The sequence below is a fragment of the Sphaeramia orbicularis genome, chromosome 13 (genome assembly GCF_902148855.1).
Source record: "Sphaeramia orbicularis chromosome 13, fSphaOr1.1, whole genome shotgun sequence".
Classification (NCBI taxonomy): Eukaryota; Metazoa; Chordata; class Actinopteri; order Kurtiformes; family Apogonidae; genus Sphaeramia; species Sphaeramia orbicularis.
This window is the reverse complement of record NC_043969.1, coordinates 47,544,418-47,566,382: the sequence shown is the minus strand read 5'-3', so window position 1 is coordinate 47,566,382 and position 21,965 is coordinate 47,544,418. Positions and strand designations below refer to the sequence as shown.

Genomic DNA, 21,965 nt, shown 5'->3' with positions numbered 1-21,965 from the left:
CAGTTTGTCACATGGGGCAGAGTTTAATCTTCCAGTTCCATTTACATTTACAGCCGGGTTTAGTTTTTTTTTGTTTGTTTCAGTGCACATACATAGCCATGACCAGACTATGAATGGATTGATCCCAGGATGTTACATAGAGGATGAGGAGAAAGATGGTTGGAGTGACAGGAGATAGAAAAAGAGGAAAAAGAAAAGATGGAGTGAAGGTGACAGTAAAGTAAGAAAGGAAAGGAGTGGAGAGAAAAGTGGAGTGTCTTCTCTGATGGAAATGAAGTAAGCAGAAGTAGCCGCTCAGAGTAAGTTTACAACAAGGCTACCTGTTCATTTTTATCCAATATAAAAAAACAAACACAGACAGTCATTCAGCCAGTGGTTGTCTGTCCACTTTACTTCTGGGCGGGGATCATGCCGTCGATGGACTCGCCCTTCTCCAGCTTCTTCTCCATCTCCACCATCAGCTTGACACCATCAACCACCAGCTGGACCTGCTCCACCTCGGAGGAGCCCAGACGGTCAGCGTTGGAGATGTCGAACACACCACCCACGGAGGCGGTGTCCACGCCACCTGGAGGGAAAAGCAGGGCGGGAAATGAGCGGAAGAAGACGAAAAGACCCACCTCAGACGCCACACCTGACTGTTATCATAACCACAAATAATATTAGATGTGTATTTGTGACTTTTTTATTTACAGACACTAAATGTTTAACCCTTAAATGGGGAAGCACACAGAAATATCAACATGTTATAATGATGTTTTCCAGTTTATGTAGTTTCTCCTATGATACACTGTCCATTTAGGGCAAAAATGTACAAATATTCACCGTTTTAACAGTTCATGTCCCTAATTTAGTTAGTTTATTTAATATTTTGGATTTAAAAACATGTTTATTTCTATATTTTCAATGATATTTCAAATATATTTAGTAATTTTTCATGTTTATTACACTATATTTGGAGGGGATATTGGTTTTATTTCTTTTTTTTTTTTTTTTTTTTTTTCAGAAAAATTATTAATTACAAGTGCAGAACTTACACAGTACATCACTAAAGCTGCCATTTCGGATTCCCGTACAAATGATGAATGTATTTTTGGCTTTTGATGGCTTTATCCTCGTAAAATTCAGGAACCTTTTAGTATTTAACAGTTGAAATAAAGTTGGCCCTGTGTTTCACAAACTTGCATTAGTTGGTTGTGGAAAGATATAGAAGCATACAACAAACTGATTCTGTTTCCTTTGTATGGAATGTATGGATGTATAGGTTTGACTACTTTGCATGATATTTGAAAAAGCATATTCAACAAAAGTTCCACTGTTAAACCTGACAAAAACAAAATACTGAGAAAACAAACAAACAAACAACAAGAAAAGAAACTCCCAATAACGGTTTCTGTGACACCGGATTTCCATTTAACCCTAGATACTTCAGCGATATTTGGCCATAAGGTAAGATGGACTAAATTAATAAGTAAATAGTTTAGAGTAAACATAGTTTCCCTGATCTGAAAAGTCAATATTTAATAGTAGCTATGTGGTAGCTAACAAGCTAGCATGGAAAGATGAATGACAAAGGTAATACTTAATACCAGACTAAGTATTGTTGATGTATAGGATTTTTTTTTTGTAGTTTTATAAGCAATATAATTTATTTTCAGCCCAGACCTTGGCTTATAGTAAACATTTAAACTTATTAAGGTAGTCAGAAATAGGTTTGTTATTGGTTTCATTAAAAATATGTCTGTATACGTGTAGGTGGATTAGTTAGCTAATGCTAGTGTCCACCATTTTTACATTTTGTTTTTAAAATGTTAGCGTCAAAGCGACGACACTTTTGTGATCTATATATAGTTAGGTGAAACAAAACTGTGGTAAAACGTTTTAATGCCATATAAATCGTAAACCACAGCATAAAAAAAGACTAATTTATGTCGGTTAACTAATGCTAACATTAGCTCTTCTAATCCAAGATGGCGGACGTGCCGATCCATTATGCCAGCCTAGACATTAACGGCTGCTCACAGCGAAATGGCACAGGAATGTTAAAATACAACGTTAGCACACAAAAAGCTAATTCTATATAGTTGATTTAGTTATATTTTTTCTGAATTTCCACAGTAATTAAATGTCTGTTACACTGTGACGCTTCACCCTCCTGTACAATAGGTGGCGCTGTTCACTTAAACGTTCTGATATGATTCACTGGTAAAACCATAATAGAAGAAGATCTGCTCAGGTACGCTAATTAGCTAAGTGGAAAAAGGCGCAGAATATGAAGAAGTGGGGCTATAATGCATGTTTTTGGTGGTGTTAGTCACGGACCTGTGCCACGCTTCTGCAGACGCAGCCTGGTCAGGATCTCCTCGAACTTGGGGTGTGTGCTGAGCTTGGGCAGCTTGACGTGGACGCCACCACGCAGACCGGTTCCCAGGTTGGAGGGGCAGGTCAGGATGTAGCCCAGATGCTCGTTCCACATGAAGCCGTGGTTGTGCTTCTTGAAGATCTCCTCAATCTGATCAGGACAGAGGACACGGACAGAAGTCAGACACAAAGCAGGTAAAACTGAGCAGCTGTGCAGGTGTTCAGTTCAGAAAGAGCCACAGAATGGTTCATATTTACCCCGTTGGTTAAAAAAAAAAAGCACAGACTTGTGCTCAAAAAAGCTTAAAATGGTTTTGAGACCTATATGTTTTTGCAGAAGCATAAAAAATGCACAATTTCTGTAGCAACATCAGTAGAAGTACTGGTACTAGGTTACAAATAGAAGTACTGTTTAACATCTTTACTGCCGTAAAAAGGAAAAACCCAGTCCTCAGAGTATAAAAGGATGTTTGCTCCATTTAGACTGCAATCTGTTTTGATGCACTGATGCAGAAATGAAAAAAAAAGGATCGATTCTCCTCAAAGTAAAAATAAAACTCCTGATTCCAAAATGTAAGGAACACAAAGTACATTTGTATTAAATTACACATGGCTTCATGTGCTGCCTACCTTCTGCAGGCCAACGCAGAAGCGCCTGAAGACCTCCTTCATGTTTCCACCCTTCTGCATGGAGATGACACGCAGATGATCCTCCTCGTTCACCCAGACCAGGAAGGTCTTGTTCTCGTTGTGCCTGAAGGAAGAACATGAGGTCAGTTTGAGCTTTGATTCTGAAACATACTTTTAGATGCCGATCAGGCATATCGTTAAATATTCTCTCAGAAACATGACTGTTTACATAGTGGAGGGGGTGTTTGAAACATTTAAATATGTCTAAAAGTGGAATAGTGTGGATTTTTTTTTTTTTTCACATCAGGGTTGAGGGAGAAAGCAACAGATGGTGACATTCTGTTTGGATTGTTAGAGGATGGAAGCAGAAGGGGATTTTAGCTTGGAGACTAAATTTGATCAACCCTCTTCTTGTCCTTGGATCTTTTAAATCCTACCTCACATCAGGATCCTCATTTAACTCAAAGGTTATGTTTATTTTGTACTAATTCAAGTCTTAGCTGCAGCACCACTATAGGCTTCACCTAAGCCAAATGATGTGAAAATAACTCAGAATAACCTAGTTTCAGTCTCACAATCACGCATCTCATGAGCCCTCTGAAAACCTAGAATGTGTACAGAGACAGCTTCTGAGTTCCCATCAGGTTTGATTCCATTTCCCGCCGTTGACTCACCAGATGCCTCTGGCGTCGGGCCAGTCACGGGCCATACCAGCGCAGGTCAGCAGGGGGGACACGGGCTTGTCAAACAGGAAGTGGTCAGCGATCAGCTGCTCCTGCTCGGCATCGGTCATGCCGTCCAGGGGGTAGTACTTGCCCTTGAACTCTCCGTCCAGACTGGCCAGGGCTGAGAGGAGACGGGGCATTAGGGAACCGGTCTGTGTCTGTCTGTGTGTGATAGAATGAGTTGGACTGACTGATGTGGTCGTTGTTGGTCTGATACTCACCCTCGATGGACAGCTTCTCAATGCCTCTGCGCTCTCCACGGCTGTTGTGGGGGGGCAGGGTGAATCCCTTGATGCTGCGACCGGTACGCACACGGCTGGACAGCACATAGTTGGGGTCCAGGTCGTCACCGCCCTACGAGGACATGCGAACACAAAATAGACAATTAAATATACACAAATAAACCCAACAATGAATCACTCAGGTCATCGACTATTTAGAAGTAATCTGATTATCAATATTATCAATTCATTATTCAGTGTAAATTGTCTGATTTCTCCTTAAATGTAGATATTTTCTGGTATCGATCCTCCTTTGTGACACTAAATTGAATATGTTGTTCTTCTTGACCATATAAGACATTTGATGACAGCATTTTACAGACCAAGTGATTAATCTGTAAATAATCAGCAATGAAACCACCCAAGAGCTGCATCTCTAATCGTTACTGATAGTTTTGTCTTCATCTTTACGTATAAATGTTGGAACTGAATTTTAAGGTATTTATAACTGTGTACTACATTTTTGGGTCATTGCACAAACTTTCTATTATCATCTGTCAGTATAATCCAAGTGTCTGAGAGGAAACTAGAATTCTGCCCTCCTCTAGACTCTGTTTTGACCCTATTATAGGAGGGTTTTAGTCTCTTACTGGTGTTTTCAGATGGGTAGGAGGTTAAATATGTGATTGATGGCAGTAGTTACTGACTGCAGACTTGACTCTATCAGTAACACATCAACCCTCAGAGATAAACTCATGTGTTTTAGTTTGGCATTTGCTGTTCCTTCCAGTTCTTTCCATCTTTAAACACTATTTTTCCTCCTGAGTCTCAGTTCGTTACCTTCAGGTTCTCGAAGTTCAGGTCGGTCTTGTGCTTGTCGGTGGGTTTGTATCCACCATGACGGTCGGAGATGACTGGGTCCAGCAGCTCCTTGAAGACCTCATAGGACTCCTCATCACCAGCAACACAGCCCACGGTCATGATGAAGGGGTGACCTGGAGGGGAAGTTAGTATAGGACTTAACTAGAAAAACTGGCACGACTGACCTGGTGAGACCTGGTGAGACCTGGTGGCTTTTTCTCTAGGGTGTCATTAAAAAAATTTAAAAATTTGCAAATTATTAATACTAAATGGCATGTCTTAAATGTCTTTTTCCTTTCTCCAACATAACCTTAACAATAATTTATTTATGCACATACAGTACATGAAATGAAGAAGCAGTGATTGGTATTAAGCACTCTGGAAACAAACTAATCAGAGCAGATTAAACATAAATAATTACATAAATATACAAAGAAATTACTGATGATTAGAGAGACTCCAGTAAATTAACCAAAATTGCTGACATGGCTAAAGAAAAACAAAAAAATCACGAAGATCCACCCATATTTTACATGTTCAGTTACATATTTACTGATTTATTCATGTTGGTGTTTATCAATTCAACTGGGGTGTTATCTAGTTAACTAGTCTAATAAAGTCAACAACAGTACATTTCCATTAATGTTGGAATTTGTTGGACTGTGACAAGAGCCGTGACAGATTTTAACAGTGAAAGGCCTCAACATAGACAGTTGGTGGCGCTAATTCTACACTCAAGTGGGGTCATTAAAGTAACACCAATCAAATGACGTTGTAATGATAATAAAAATATGACCGTTGGTGATGATATAAAACTGGGGTTTTTGGTCCTGAGTGAAAGAAACCAGATGGTTGTTTGAGGTTTTTAACAATTTAAAACTGTTAAAATGTTTAACTAATTTCAAAGCCGGCAAAAGTTAGATAATGTTCAGAGTAAAATATTGGAAAGTTTTGTGTTTTATTTGACAAGACAAAAATATTATATTCAACTTCACATAAAATTATATTGGTTTTGCATGAAAATTATCACATTATGGTATAAAATAATATCATGATATGTTATAAAATTGTGTCTTCAGTGTCATTGTATGTCCCAGGCCTGAGTGTCACGTTAATGTTAGCTTGGAGATGATTGATAACAACGTCTATTGTTCATAACGTTCCCTGCTGCTCATTTCTGTCCAGTTTCCTTGGAGCTGCTGCCTGCTGGGGTGTGTTTTTGCGTAGCTTGTCGATTTGCTCGGTCTTACCAGGGTTGTCGACTCCGGTCTGGATGACGTCATCCACGGTGAAGCCGCTGGGGGTGGACTTTCCCCTCAGCTTGGCGTAGATGTCCTTGGTCAGCACCTGCAGAACATTGAACACTCGCATGATGTTCTCTAACACCAGAGAAACACTGAGTTTAAGTAAAGATGAATGAAGGTTGTGTGGTGAGGTCTTTGGAGACTTTTATGTCTTTTCATTCATTTTTTTTTCTTTTAACAATGTGAGTTGACTGTTATCACTCGATACTTGTACTTTACTGTTGGCTAAGTGTAGATGAAGCTAACTCGCTCTGGTAAACATACTCCTACTTCTTCCTACTTAAGCAGAGTGTTTTCTGAGATCATGTGATGTCACTGCAGCCTTACCTTGGCCATGTGGTTGTTGTGCAGGGACAGATCGGGGAACTCATCATCAACAGAGAACTTCATCTTGTAGTCGTTGTGGCAGTTCTTTGCCATGGCTGCGATTCTTACTCCGTCTGAAACAACAGGAGGGAAAGATGGGTTCATCGATCATGCTCCATCACATATTATTACAGAATAACAGGAGGGTTTAATTTTGTACAATGTTGTATAGTCTACCACTGCTGTGCTTTACCGTGCTTAATTTCAGGTGTTTCACCCAGTTTCACCAGTGCTTTGTCTATAACTCGTCTGGCAAACAGGAGACATCTTATCATCCTGTCGTCCTTTTTCTTCTGCAGACCCTTCTGTCTATTCTTTCAGCTGAACACCTCCCCACCCCCCCACCACCACCACCGCCTCAATACTATATTAATAGTGTGGCTGTGTCCCCTCATGCTATCTCCCCCTCTTCTATCTGCAGGGAGCTACAGTAAGAAGTGTTATATCTATGATTTCCACTTGTATCCCACTCCATTCAGTCTGAGTCTGTGCAAAGGCAGCAGCAAAAGTACTTATTATACAGCAGAAAAAGTACTAAAGATGGCAAATTTAGTCACATTTTGTCACTTCCATGCACATTTCCATTGCATTCCATTGCCTTTTAAATTAATTGAAGAAGTATCTTATCATTGCAAGTAACAGATATTTTCTTATCTTATTTTGTCCATTAATTGCAAAATTTATAAAATGGCAAAAAAGTTTCTCAAAATGCAAAGTATCACCCAAGTATTTAGTTTAGTTCAGAGCAGGAAAGAAACCAAAACTAAAATTTAAAAATTGTGTTTTTATCAATTATCAGATCATTCTATGAAATGATGATTTACTGCAGCATCAGAAAATTATTTCATTACATTCCACCTCTACCACATTTTCTAGACTTAATCTACAGCCTAAACACAAATGACTTTTCTAAAGATCTGCGCAGCTGCAGGAGTCCGTAGACAGGAATAGAAGTACAACTGCAGCTGTGAGACAGACGTCAAAACTCCGTCAAATGCTGGAGGTGCAGTTTATCGCACCAGCGACACCTGTTGCACCAAAAGGTCAAGCGTTCATGCCTCACAGATGGCTCCACATGTTCCAGAGCTAAATCAAGAGCTCCTAAACTATTCTGAGACCACACCTCCACCCTGCAGACCTGCTGGCGTCAGCAGCAGCAGCTGATAGATGGCCACAACTGTCTGAGTGACCCCACGCCACTGTTCCCTAAATGCCTCTGTATCAGCAGATTAACACCACTACGTCCACTGAACCACCACCGCCTCATTTCAGGCTACAGTGCCGCCGTTAAGACTTAGCATGGGTGATTTTAGTAGTTTCCATATCAGGAAAAATGTACAAATAATGAAAAAAAAAAAAAAAATCCAGAAGAGAAAAAGATGAGTGGCTCCGGTTCAGCAGTGGAATGTGTTGACCAGATTTAAGGACGCTTCCCCCTCTTAGCTTGATTGCATTTTGGTCAGGGAGAGGATTTTGTCCACACTTAAATGTAAAAATCACAATCTGTCCCACGGAATTAGTGACAACATCTGACTAAGTCATTGCTTTGCTTCTTTTACCTGCACAAGGAGAAAAGAATGAGGTAACAGATCCCGGGATCAGATCCTGTCCACCAAATGTAGGGGTCGCCCAACTCTGTCAGGTCATGGACTTAAGCCTTTATACCCAGAACTCGGCATCCATTGGCTAACCGGGCTTAGGGTCCCCTCATCTGATTGGTCACAGAGGGTCTTCAGTGTCTGGGTTTGTTTCTAAAAGGCAAGAACATACTACACAACAGAGAGATGAGAGACAAGGCAACAGCTGCAGCCGTTCAGTCCAAACTTTCACCTACTGCAGCGAACGTTCACAAGTGAGATGGTTTAGGAGTCTAAATGTGGATCAAGAGTGGAGAAAATAACATGTTTTATGAAGTGTATTGTTAAATTTTCATTGTATATCGTATAAATTATATATGGGGTATCCATAAAGTCTCTTTACAATTTAACAAATTTATTACAAAAGTAAATGAATAGTCATATTTGTTTAAATTATTCCGAAATGAAAAGTAAATAACGATTTTTTTTTTTTCCCTCATTTAATACACCTCTATGTGGGCACCATTAGTCAAGACAGTACTGGATTTCGTGCCATGTTGGCTGTAGCATAGCCTCATCAATAGTATCAATGGCATTAATGATCTTTGGCTTCAGATCAGACGTGTCACTAGGACTTGAAAACATCCGGGGCTTAAAAAATCAATCAGAGTTTATTTACAGTATATAGCACTTTACAACAACATAAAGAAGACCAAAGTGCTTTAAATCTAAAAGCATGATTACATTATAAGATAGAAACAGTCTAGTCAAATACCATAAATATGTATAACACAATAGGACGCAATACACAGGAATCAACAAATTTGCAAAAACAGATTTTTTGACTGGGGAGTGAATAGTTGGTAACACCTACCTCTCTGTTTCACTATCTCTCTACCTCAAATGTCATGAGGTATGCATGGCTGCAGGTGCCAATGATGAAGGGGACATGAATTTACTCATATGCTTATTTAAAAAAATAAATAAAGAGATCCGGGGCTACTGCCAAAACATCCGGGGCCTCCCAGGCCTAACAACGCCCATGTTTCAGGTCGTTGATGTCCCGTATCTTTGTTTGATACAGGATATCTTTAACATAACCCCATAGAAACAAATCCAGGGGAGTGATACCTGGTGAATGAGGTGTCCAGAGAATTGGACCATCCCTTCCAATCCACCGGTGTGTAAATGTTTGATTTAGGAATCCACCAATATGCAGAACCCAATGTGGTGGCGCACCATCTACCTGGAAAATGATGGTTGGGTGAAAGTCATCCAGTTGTGGTGACACATTCAGTCAAAAGGTCGAGGTAGACATTTGCACTACTTGATCGGTCATTGAAGAAAAATGGACCAATGATTCGATTGCACATGATCCCACAATGTAATTAAAAACTTTGAGAACTGCATAACGCATCAGTTGCATTTGTAATAACTTTTTTAAATTGTAGAGACTTTGTGGACATCCTGTATATTATAGATGTATATTGAAGTATTGTCTCTGCTGGAGTTTACAGAGCTGTCAGTTGCAGATTTATGCAGATAACAGAATGTTTTCACGTGCTTTGCCCAGGGCTGATCATGTGACCGGCTCTGGTTGGGATCTGCATGTACACATACATAATCATGGTGTCGCCTCCTCCATGTTTCCAGTGTCCCCCCGTGAGAGTTAAAATAGCCACTTTGTCTTATATTACATCATAACATTTCAGATCACAGGTTGGATATCAGTGAGCCGTGCCCCCCCACACCCCTCCCCCCTCATCTTCTTCGTCTTCTACCAATCTGCTAAGTGGATGTGTTTGTATGTACGAGATATGTTACTGCTTCCCGTGTGAGACGAGGCGGTCATGCATAGTGATGAGAACATTGGACTGAACTTAGAAGAGAGAAAATGCTAATGTGTCATGCCTCATATCCCCGGTACCCCCTCCCACCACCACCTCTCCTGTGTGATGCCAGTTTTTACCCCTTGTACTGGTTACAGAAGCTTCTTGGTTTGGACTTGGATGAGGCTGCTCTGTGTTGTATGATTGCCAACAGAATTACCCCCCCACTGGTAATGTGATAGACGTCAGTAACATACTCACAGACTGGCTCTAAATCACACACATCATGTGACGGAGTAGAAGTCATGAGGGTGGAGCAGGAGGACATAAAAGTCCGCGTTTCCTCCAAACACAACAGAACATTTCAGTTTTAGTTGGGGACATGTTCACCCTTCAGTCATTTATGAAGCTTCTGTGACTTTTGAGGTTCTAAAGTCAACTAGAAATGTGGGATTAACTGCTGTGAAGAATGAGAAGAGACAGGTTTATTCAGTCCAAGCAGATCCTTAAAAAGTCTTGGGTTGAGTTTGTCATTGTCAAGGCCTTAAAACATGTGGGTATGTGGAATTACATATCATCAGGTGCAGAATGAATGAATGAATCTCCATTCTGTTCAGTTATTTTTATTATTGCTGACTTTCATTTACACAATCTGAAGTATCAAACAGGAGTAGATTTTTCCATTTGATCTGACATAATAAAAACCTAGAATCTTAACCTGGAGTAAAAAGCCAGTCTTTCGCTTTCCTGCTGCCATTTTTGACTTTATATTACGTTCATGGACACTTCTTAAACTCTGCAATCTCTGCTGCTTTGCTTGGTAAAGTCTGTCGGTTTAACGGTGCATTAAAGAACACCAGCTGTGGGGTTTGTGGCAAGTTGAGCCCACTCCTCTCAAATAACATCCACGCAGTCTGCTGTAAATTATCCTGGTGTGTAGTATGTTTCTTTTGCAGCATTAACAGTTTTAGTTTTCCGTCTGCAAAAATGTGCACAAACCATATTTCCCCTGTTCAGACTGAAATAATTCTCTTAAGATGTGATAAATTTGCTGTAAATTCTCCTTTATTCGTCTGTGAATATAAAGGATAACGTGTTCCAGTCTGTCCACTCAGATCATACGACCCTGGTGCTGCAGGTTTGCGTTGTTTGGTCGTCTCCATGGGTTCCGCGTGCGTTCATACCTGCACATTAATGTTCCTGAACACAGGAATCGGTCGGTGACGGCCAGTCTCAGCTCAGCGTCTCAGCTCTGGTTTCACAGCTGTGGCCTGACCATCCACAGACATGACTTTCTAAATTAGTCTTTCTCCATGTCTCTGGGTGTTACATACAACTACACCCTGGTTATTACCGTAACAACGAGTCGGCATGTTGCCAAAAATGATCCACAGTTTGTAACCATGCAGTCAATGAGTAAACAGTCACACCCTGTTGGAGCTTTATGCGAAAGTGCCACATTTTTATTCACTTTAATATTAGTATTTTACACATTTTATACTATAAACACATTGCATGATCAAAAATGTATATGAAAATGCTTTTTTTTAAGATTCTGGTGGGTTTTGTTTGGTTTTGTTACAACATACTCATATAAAACATGTTAATTTCATCATTAACACATCATTTTTTCCAGTTTCCTAAAAAATAACTGTTTCGGACATGAGAAGTTTCTGCCCAACAGAGATGATATGAAGTAATGAGTGTGTGTGTGTGTGTGTGTGTGTGTGTGTGTGTGTGTGTGTGTGTGTGTGAGAAACAGCTGCAGAATTTAAACAATTTTTATTGAGCAAACGTGCATGTACTAAAAATGGAACTTCAGAATAAACGTTCCAACAACTTTAACACCACTTCCCCTCTAAATTAACTCTGAGATTATGTCATTATAGATGTAATGTTAATATGGGTACATTCATTCATTCATTCATTCATTCATTCATCTTCAGATCCGTTTTATCCTCCAGAGGGTTGGGGGGGGTGCTGGAGCCTATCCCAACCACATTTCAGGCAAAGGCGGGGCTGAAATACAGGGACAAACAAGCATTCACTTTCACATTCACACCTATGGGCAATTTAGCTTTACCAATTAACCTGTTAGTGCATGTCTTTGGATGGTGGGAGGAAGCTGGAGTACCTGGAGAGAACCTACATAAACTCAGGAGAACATGCAAATTCCACACAGAGAGGTCAGTGCTCTCCACTGCACCACCGTGTCCCCCTATGTCCAGTTAAAGGTCCTGTGTGTGACACCGAGGCTCAAATTGCAGAAGATAAACTGTCGGATCAGTAGAAGTATTCAGCTTCTGTGATCTACAACAAGCAGTGCTTTGAACCCCAGGTTGATGCTGTGTGTAAAAATAGGACCAAAGGCCTTGTAGCTTACCGGCCAAATTAAAAGCTTTGGGAAATGTATCCAGATGCCATTTATTATCACCCAGTTGTGTGTATTTATTATATTACAGAAATAGCCCATGTTTTGGTCATATTCCAATCAGATCTGTAAAAAATTTAAACTCCAACTTGATATCATTGATACTTACTGATTCAATCCACTTCCTATCTCTTATAATGTGAACATTTTTCAAAGTGGCACCAAATCCAGAATCAGATCCGGATCGAAATAATTTCAATACCTTGTGTTGACATCATCATACAGACGCTGTATACCAAGTTTGAAGTCAATCAGAACTGAAGTTTCAGAGAAGAAGACGATTGAAATTTTTTCCCCATAAGAGCCCATGTTCCTGGATCCAGAAGAAGATCCTGATCAGCATGTGGACATTATGTCTTGGTCATCTCCCCATCAGGGCTGGACTGTAGAAATTTACACTGGATATCATTTAGATTTACTGAGTTACTGCATCGATCCACTTCCTATCTCTTATAATGGGGAAATTTTTCAAAGTGGCACCAAATCCAGAATCAGATCCGGATCCAAATAATTTCACTAACTTTTGTTGACATCATCATAAAGAAGCTGTATACCAAGTTTGAAGTCAATCAGAATTGTAGTTTCGGAGAAGAAGACGATTGAAATTTTTGTAATGGACGACGGACGCTGCCAGATGCCGCATGACGACAATAGCTTACGGCCTGTCGGCCGGTAAGCTAAAATAACAAACAAAATATCAGCACATGTATTTTTACTGGAAACTCTGTATTCTTAATGTTTACACAGTTTTTCTGAAAAGGTTTAGTGAATCTGTTCTTACCTTTCCTTTTATCTGCTGGAATGATTCACTTTCTGTTGAATAGAAAGCATCAGTAGGTGGTGCCTTTTAGATGTTTTCATACATTATGTTGAATTTAACTCAGTCTGGAGCAGGTTAGGTCAGATACTATAGATATTCACCCACCGTCAGGATGATGGAGGTCCTGTCTGAACTAGTAGTTTACTTATTAACCCCTTAATACAGGAACCTGGTTGTCCTTCAGAGTCCACTATTTTTCTGCAGTAGCACAGAATAGAAATTTCCATCTTTTCTCATAATGCATCAGGTGATGTGCAGCAATAACCAGTATTACCGTCGCCTGGTATGTTTGAGTGTGAATGTTTAATGTTTAAAAGAATCCTCATTAGCAGCCACCAAAGTGACAAGCTAATGTTCCTGGGGTGAATCACAGTTAATATTCTCTTGACTCAAATCCCAGACACTAACTCTAATGAGCAACAGGATGAGACGTTCAGTTTTTTACTAGGTCACCGGCCAACAGATTATGAGCTATTGAAAAGGTGTGTTTGGTGTTGTCTTTGTCTTCTTCATCGTCTTCGTCGTTGTCTTTGTTAGCTATTTCTTGAAATTACTGGTCAGATTAATTTAAAATTGTATATGTGGCTTCCTTAAGACAGTGTCTGCAAAGTTTGTCCACAGTTTTGACAAATTTATATTTTTGAATTGTTGATTTTTTTTTTTTTATAAAAATGTGCCTTTGCTTATAATGGTCCATATTTTGATGGTTTAAAACATGTAAATGGTTAGAGATATTTATATAGTTACTATTGAGCACTGATAGAAGTCATATATGGACTTTGATTGAATTAGTTGAGTTCTCCTCCAGTGAAAGTACCACCCACTTCTGTTGGGAGATTGATCTCCTACATCCAGACCACAGGACTAGAACATAGAACAGAACCTGACAACCTCACAAATTCAACTGGAAATTGATTCTTGATAGAACATGACGGTGAGATACAGGGACATTGGTCCTATTTTTCTTTTCTCTTTTTTTTTTTTTTTTTTTTTTTTTTTTTTACAATGTGCAACTTTCCTACTAAAAGCCTCTAAATATCATCCACTAAACCTTTCAAAGACACCCACTCTAAATGCATCTACAGTACTTTGTACCACTTCTAGTGGTGAAGAACAATCTCATCATCATCTGCTGCTTGTTGAAGTGGCAGCTGTTGTTTCAGTTATTTCATGGCACAGAGGAAATGAAAAGAATCCAGTATCACTTTGTACATTATGAATCTACAGAATCCATTCTACATATTACAGCTGGTTTTCACTGTCACTGCATCTTTTATTCAACACTAACTTTATTGTGTAAAACTGTAAGGACGTGCTGACGGACATGTTTTATGCTCAGCGTGGATCTGCCGTCCACCCATTCAGACCAGTTAGTCCTGTAGCTCGTATACCACTGTGGCAAAGATCCAGTATCTCAATTTAGACTGTCACTGTATCCCCCAGCACCCCCCACTACACCAGGCAGACCCCCCACCCCCCGATCCAACCCCCTGCAGCTGCCCCAGAACGGCCGACACCAAGGACACTTATGTAACCAGGAACACCATGAATCAATGCACTGATCCTGAATCGGCACAAATCAGTCGTATAGTTTCTGCACATATTCAACCAATTTTCTAGCTTATGTTTTATGTCTGTGTGTTTATCAGATGCACTGGTCATTGAAAGTTTGCAGACTCTTATGATTTTGTGTTTCACGCTGCCTCCTCAGTTCAGAGGATAAAGAGACACTCGCCACCAGCTGGTCAAACATGTGCAGTGTCTTACTCTGGACGTCTGAAAATCTGAGCCTCAGAAGGAAAAATTGCCAGCTTTGCCCCATTTGTGTTTAGGAAACAAAGACTTCGGGAAGCGAAGCCAATGAGGAAGTATCTGAAAGTGTAATACCACTGGTGACCACTAGTGGCTGATGGTCCAGAATTATGTGAGAATGAATGCACTGATTTTAGTCAAATAACAGATAACAAGCCCAGCATCAAAACCTTGAAATATAGAAGTTGTTTTACCCACTTCAGCTCTACATATCATCAGAACATGTCCGTTTCCGCTTGGTTTTCAGTTTCACAGTGTGACACCCTCCTATTGTTTTGGGATAGTTGGAGGTGGTTCTGGTTGGTGTGGTAGTTTCTGGAGGATGTGTTTTAGAACTCTTAATGGATCTGTTCAGGTTGAAGTCCTTTAATCTGGCGGCATAATGTCCTTCGTCACTTGAGTCTTTGAATAATTGAATATTTTTAAAACCCTCAGACCTGTGTTTGACAGGTTGAGGTTTTTGAAATCTGTTCATCCTTACTTTACAAATGGTTACAGATATCGCTGGTTGGGTCTTTTTGCCTGTTTCACCTTCTGTGCATCTCTTTTACTCTTCTTTTACTAACTTTCTTATATTTCTTTTATGAATTTAGTGTTTTTAAAAAATGTTTTCATGTGAAACTATTACTGTTGTGTTTGCTGCTGTTTTTTACTCTCTGTAAGAAGAGATTTATATCTTCATGACAAAGTATAAAGCCCATCATTAATGTACTCAACCAAGGTACAAAATCCATATAAATCTAAAAAAGGCAATAATTAAGTCAACTGGGCAAAAGTGCCCGGAGCTATGAATGTGTTTGCCATTAATAAAATAATGGACCAATTGTAGACATAAAAATAACATGTTTTAAACATGTTAAAAATAAGTATGTTTTTTTGTTAGTTTCACCAACTTTTTCAAAATGGAGACAGTTATATAAAATAGTTTCAGTATGGCAGTTGTGACATGGATAATTGTGACAGTCTTATCAGTACACGTGATATAAGAAGAACGATTTCTGTATTTAGATCCGATAGAATACATACCTCAGGAAACAGTTTAATACCACTCTGGGGTCTGTAATGGGGTTTTTCTTTCCCAGTGTGAGTGTGTGAGTGAGAGACAGAGAGAGAGAGAGAGATGGTTTGTTTGAGCCATTCAGTCAATTGGTACAGTGTTAAAACCTGTTGGCTGAGGGTCTGATAACAGATTCCTCATCACAGTGAAGGCCTTAGGGAGCCGTTAGGGTTACATGCATTCACACATTCACACATGGGCATTGCCAGGAACAACTTGGCCACCATTGGCTTCCACTGACGCACGGTTGAGACGTTTCTATCAGCATTATGCAGAGTCTTTTAGCACTAAAGTTCATCTGTGAGGTTCCTCTGCTGCCTGGAGGATTGGCGGAAAGAAAATCAGGATCATTTAAAGCTCAGAAACAAACAGGAAGTTAATGTCAGCTGTGCAGCCTTGATTGGAAGAAAAACTCCTGAAAGCTGACCTGCCTCTTTGAAACTTCACACATCATTTCAGTCTTTCCGACCTTCAACAGGTGTGTCAGGGAGGCAGATCAAGAATGAGCAGCATATGTACACAAGCAGCTCATCATCCAGTAAGAGGAGAGACCACATTTACACCGACACTTTAAGAGCTGACCAGTATATGGATACGTTTTCCAGGTCTGGAAAAACATGTTAATGTTGGGTGTAAATGCAGTGTGATTGGATTTTAATTGGACCTGCCTGAAATGAATCCTGACAGATGTAAATACAATCTGTGCCAAGATGTGTGTCCACACATAACTTCATATTGACTTGAATTGGTTCTACATCATCCTCTAACTTGTAAGTAGAGCTGAAGTCCCACCCCTTCCTGTTGTGTCCCATGACACTTTTTTTTTTTCTGAAATAAAATCAGTGAAAGTCGCTGATTTCTGTAAAGCTGTTGAAGTATCAGACAGTGAAAATCTGTAAATATACCTGAAATTCATGGAAGTGACATCATCATAACTGTCTCTGTCCATGATCTGTTCAGTTTGAAGATGGAACCATTAAACCTCTGGGACTTTTTCGCTTCATTCTTAAATTGAATTAAATTAAAATTTTCTATCCGCTAATGGAATGATGGGCTGCTACACACCTGTTGAAGAATGGAAAGACTGAAATGTAATAAAGTTTGAAACAATTGAAGCTCAAGTGCATTCCTGTTTTTACTCTTGATTCGTGCAAAAAGTAAAGTTTAGCGACATGAATATTCAACTACTTTGTGCTCTCTTAACACCAAACGGGAAGCAGCAAAACATTAAAATGAAATCCTGAATGTCAGATGATGAATTTAAGCAGAAATAAACATCAGAATCCATTTTGGTGTGTGTTGTGTCTGCAGAGACATGATCGGATTACTGTAAAGAGACTTTGTGGACGCCCTGTAAGTCTAAGTTCTATTTTACCATAAGTTGGCGGATTTGTTTTGTTGTCTTTCTGCAACATTACTGATTGAGCTGCACAATATGTCGGTTGAGCATTGTCATCGCAATGTACGTATGTGCAGTAGTCACATTGCAGGTCTTGTGATGTAGGAGGCAAATGAACTCAACATGTTCTCATCTAATGTCAGCCTGGGTACCTGACACACACTGCGCACAGCGATCCACCAATCACAATTGTTCTTAATCAGTTTACCGAAGCAGACCATGCCCCTGCACATGGAGTGAGTCGCTGGTAACAACATTGAAAAATGAGCAACAAACAAGGGAAAATCACCGAAAACAAAGACTTGGTCCCAAAAAGAAAAGCAACATCAGTTATCTGGAATTACTTCGGCTACAAGAAGGATGAAACTGGAACACATGGTCTGTGTCAACAGTGCCTTGCAATTGTTGCCACAGCCAGAGGTAACACAACTAAAGTGTTTGACCATTTCCGTTGGCACCACACAGCTATTATATCCTCTTGAGTATTTTTTCATATCGCAGGGTTAAAAAAATCGCAATGTCAGTTTTTTCCAGTATCGTGCAGCCCTAGTTACTGATATAAACACAGACCCTCTGAGAAACCAGTTCAATTCACTGACTTCCTAAACTCAAGGGCAGTCGATTCCTCAGAGGACGACTTCAGTCCTTCAGTCAGCGGCAGCCGTTGGCCTGAAGACGTATCTGACGTATTTCAGATTCCTCATATGTGACCTGGACCTGGACTGGCTGTTGGACATGCTAGCAGTTGGAGAAGCCTACAAATAGACCCAGGCATGTGTAAGACGACTCTGTGGACATGTGTGCACGTTAAGCGTTAGGTCTGTCCACAGATGAAAAGGACTGGAATGGACGGATCAGGAGGAGGGACGGGGCCTGTGCCAATGGGACACGAGGCTTTGTGTTTACACCACTTGTTAACACAGTTTCCGGCTGCTCAGACTCTTTATTCCATTTCCACTTTCCCTAGAGAATAAACACATAAAGAAAATGAGGCATTGGTTGGAAAAATACTCATTATTTTTTGATTGTATAGAAATTAAATGGTGCGACTGTCTTCTGGTGTCCTGGAATCACCCTGTAATTGAAACTTAAGTGTAATATGGACTGGATTATCACTTCATTTGTGATAGTGGATGGGTAATCTCCTCTTAGGAACAGGATCACACTTATTACCATAGAGCTGAATGAGCTCTGGTATCAGCAGGTTGAAAATGTCACCAGGTGGAGCAGCAGCCGTGGCTTTATCATTATGGTATGTCTATATTTGTGTCTGTCATCATCCTCCTATAGATGGGGTTACATTACAACACACCTGGACTCTGAAACAGTCCATTAAAGGTGATCATCTGTTCATACCTTGGCACAGAAAAGCCTGGTTTGATCCATAATGGTAGACTATGGGTACAAGAGCTGCAGAGATTCCTCTATTAACCCTTTGAGGACGATTGTGTGTCCGGCACCACATTTTTACCAACACTGTAACTCCTGAACTGTTTGTGCTACTGACAAAATGGGGTTCTTTCTTTTGTTATGTAACACGTTAGGTTGAGGCCTGCATTGGCTGAGAGGGAGGGGTGGAAGTGGGCGGAGCAGAGAGCAGCAGAGTGCAGCCGGTGAGAGAGAGATGGAAGGTTTATATTGCTTTTAACGGCATTTTTGCAAGGTTTTAGTGGTGTTTTTGCAGTGAATTCTTGTAAACAATTGTATGTAATAGTGATAGCGCTGTTTTGGAGTGTTCTACTAGTGTGTTTTGCCGTGTTTTTGTCGAGTTTAGCTGTTTTTTTTTCAACTGTTTTATCTGTATTTTTCCATCAACTAAATATCTACTTTGTTCACATCTCATTTAGGAAAATTAATCTCCCATTAAACTTTAAGGAAATATTGATGTTTAAATCTGAAATCAGTATGAACAAGACATCTTACAGCTGTAGACATGATGTGTCCCTGACTTTTGTCCATATAGTTTTATAAATATCAAGTTCTGGTAGGAAATTATTTACAGTCAGAGCACAAAAGATATTTTAGAAATTTAAAGGTAGAACATTTAAAATCAGTCATAAATTAAAAAAAAAAAAAATAGTGTTGAGAAAAATTAAGTCAAAACCATCTCTGAGGCATTTTGGAACCAAAGATACCAATTTAAACCAAACTAACCAATGTAATGATATTTATCCCAATATAAAACTATATTATGACATTTGTCATTATTGTTTTGTGTCCCAAACCCCTGTTAGAAAAGAAACACCTGAATTCAACGTGTCCATATAGTGTAGTTTTGCACAAGCCATGACTGAAAGTAAAACCTCTCTTTCTGAGATGGTTTGACATGTTGCCTTTGGGTGTGGTTGACTGCACTCATTGATGGTGATGTGTAAGTTGATATCATAAGTATTGGACAATGGACACAGAGCAAAGGGATTCATCCAGTATAAATAGAGCAGGACATGTCTAAAGGATGATGTATGGGCACAAGGTGCTCGGCTTGATATGTTCAATGTTTTCATCAGGTAAAATAAATGGGATGTGTCTGTTGGTGTTGAAATACAAATGGGAAACCCATTCCGTTGTTGGATTATGTAATTTATGTTCCTTAACCCATAAAGACCCAGTGTTACTTTCGTAGCAGTTCCCAAATTATTTTTTCTCTTTTTAACCTTTATTAAATTATTTTTTTTATTATCATTTATTCTGATATTATACTTTCTATTTTGCATCTTTTCAGTGAAAATCTGGTATTTTCCTATATTTAATTTATTGATCATATACTTTAATCATCATGCTGAGATTACATATGATGGTTATTATCCCAAAAACAGAGAAAACTTGAGAAAAAGTGACTTTTTCAGTAAAATATATCATTACATGAACATAAACCAAGCGGCTCCATCCACTGTCTTTCATCAGTCTCCATGGGTTTTACTGGTGAATCAATGTTGTGGAAAATGGCGATGATTCTACGTTCACTATGGAGCCTCTGAACGTCCAAATGGGTCATATCTGATGACCACGAAAAGATGACAAACTGTATTTTATACCAATTATTTTCATGTATTGATTGGATTTGTGGATCAACAGGTGTTAAACAGTTACATCAGTAGGTGGTTTTGGTCACTGGTGGATATTTGGGTCTTTAAGGGTTAATTGTGGGCAGGGTCTTTGCAGTGACGAGTGAAACCTTATCCACCTGAGGAGCGGGTGTTGGGGGGCTGGGGGGTGTCGGGGTGAACCATGGGCTTCTATCTTTAGGTCGGCCTCACCAGGTTGTCCCATCCCCAGTGCCAGTTCTGCTGATTAAATTGCATTGACTCAGCTGTCGCTCAGTCTGCTCCTCCTTCCATTTCTCCATCCATTCATCTGTTGGTTCACCGTGGGGCTGAGCATGCTCACTGCACCTCGGATCCTTCAGGTTCATGTGGTCAACATGTTAAAGGGTTTTCCATGGATTTCCTGAGGCCTCGGTGATCTCAGGCTTACAGCTTTTTCACTAAGTTTGATCATGATTTGAGGCTGAAAAATGTGATTTAATTCTCAGGATGCACCGATATGTCAGTTGGACATTCCTTTATCAGACGAATTTTCACCGATGGCAGTCAGGATCAGCTCTTGTCCAAAATGCCACTTCAGATATCAGTTTCCAGCCAAGACTTTTGCCATCGGTGCTTCCCTATTTTTTTCCTCAATAAAACTGTAGAATTTCACATCATTTTCAACTGTTCTTATTACCAGATGTATGTAGAAAAAATAGGAAAATCAAGAGATGACAATAAACAGAAAACTCGGTAAAAAAAACCCATTAGATCTGACCCAGTCACTTTTCACATGAATTTATGAGTGCCAAGAATGATGAAAACACTGGAGTTGTAAACATGTGCATACTAAATTAATATTGAAAATGATTGTAGTAAATGTCATGTTTATTTCTTTTAAGCTTAAAAAACGTGAAAGATTCATTTAACAGGAAAAGACATACCAACTAAGGATAAATATTTGATTAAAATCCTCTTGGTAGCGTCTAAAAATCCCATCACACGAAAATAGTGTAAAGAGGACCTCCCTACCCCATATAATTGGAGAGACATTGTGAAAGAAATTCACAACATGGAGAGACTTATATATATCATAAGACTACAGCAAGCAATGTGAAGATTGATGGAAAAAGTGGACAATATACAGGACGACAACTGACACTATGTTCTAAATGTTTATGTTGTAAAATAAAAAAAACAAACAATAAAATATAAGTTAAAAAGAAAAAAACGTGAAAGATGAAAATACATAATATAACAAAATAATGTACAAAATTAGACAAAAAAAAAAGACGTGACTAAACTGAAACAATTTTAAAACAAAACACCACAAAATCTGCATGAAAAATAAAATGTCATACAATGTAAAAGATGCATCTAAACAAAAACCATGTAAAAGACATAATATGACAAAATGACATGAAAGGGGCAGAATCGAGTCAATCTCCATAAACCACCACCTTAAAGCAGCATATGACTTTCATCCCTTATTTTTCTTCAAATGTGTCAAACCCCAGTCATATCCTAATTATCACTAATCCATTAG

The 21,965-nt window shown here is 39.4% G+C and overlaps 1 protein-coding gene across 1 annotated transcript; it reads right to left on the bottom strand.

The window, feature by feature from the left end:
- On the bottom strand, positions 1–8,100 carry ckmb (creatine kinase, muscle b). Its single transcript, XM_030153071.1, has 9 exons — positions 8,028–8,100; positions 6,430–6,542; positions 6,049–6,145; positions 4,778–4,932; positions 3,938–4,070; positions 3,666–3,837; positions 2,992–3,115; positions 2,323–2,512; positions 1–568 (listed from the first exon to the last, which is right to left on the bottom strand). The coding sequence occupies exons 2-9, from the start codon at positions 6,520–6,522 to the stop codon at positions 390–392; spliced, it is 1,143 nt and encodes a 380-aa protein (XP_030008931.1). The 5' UTR covers positions 6,523–6,542; positions 8,028–8,100; the 3' UTR covers positions 1–389.
- Positions 8,101–21,965: the final 13,865 nt, after the last annotated feature.

Coding starts and splice junctions, on each gene's coding strand:
- ckmb (XM_030153071.1), bottom strand. CDS start 6,522: ATGGCAAAGAACTGCCACAACGACTACAAGATGAAGTTCTCTGTTGAT. Junction 3,838..3,937: donor TGAGAAGCTGTCCATCGAGG/GTGAGTATCAGA, acceptor GTCTCCTCTCAG/CCCTGGCCAGTCTGGACGGA. Junction 2,513..2,991: donor TCTGCGTTGGCCTGCAGAAG/GTAGGCAGCACA, acceptor TGTCCTGATCAG/ATTGAGGAGATCTTCAAGAA.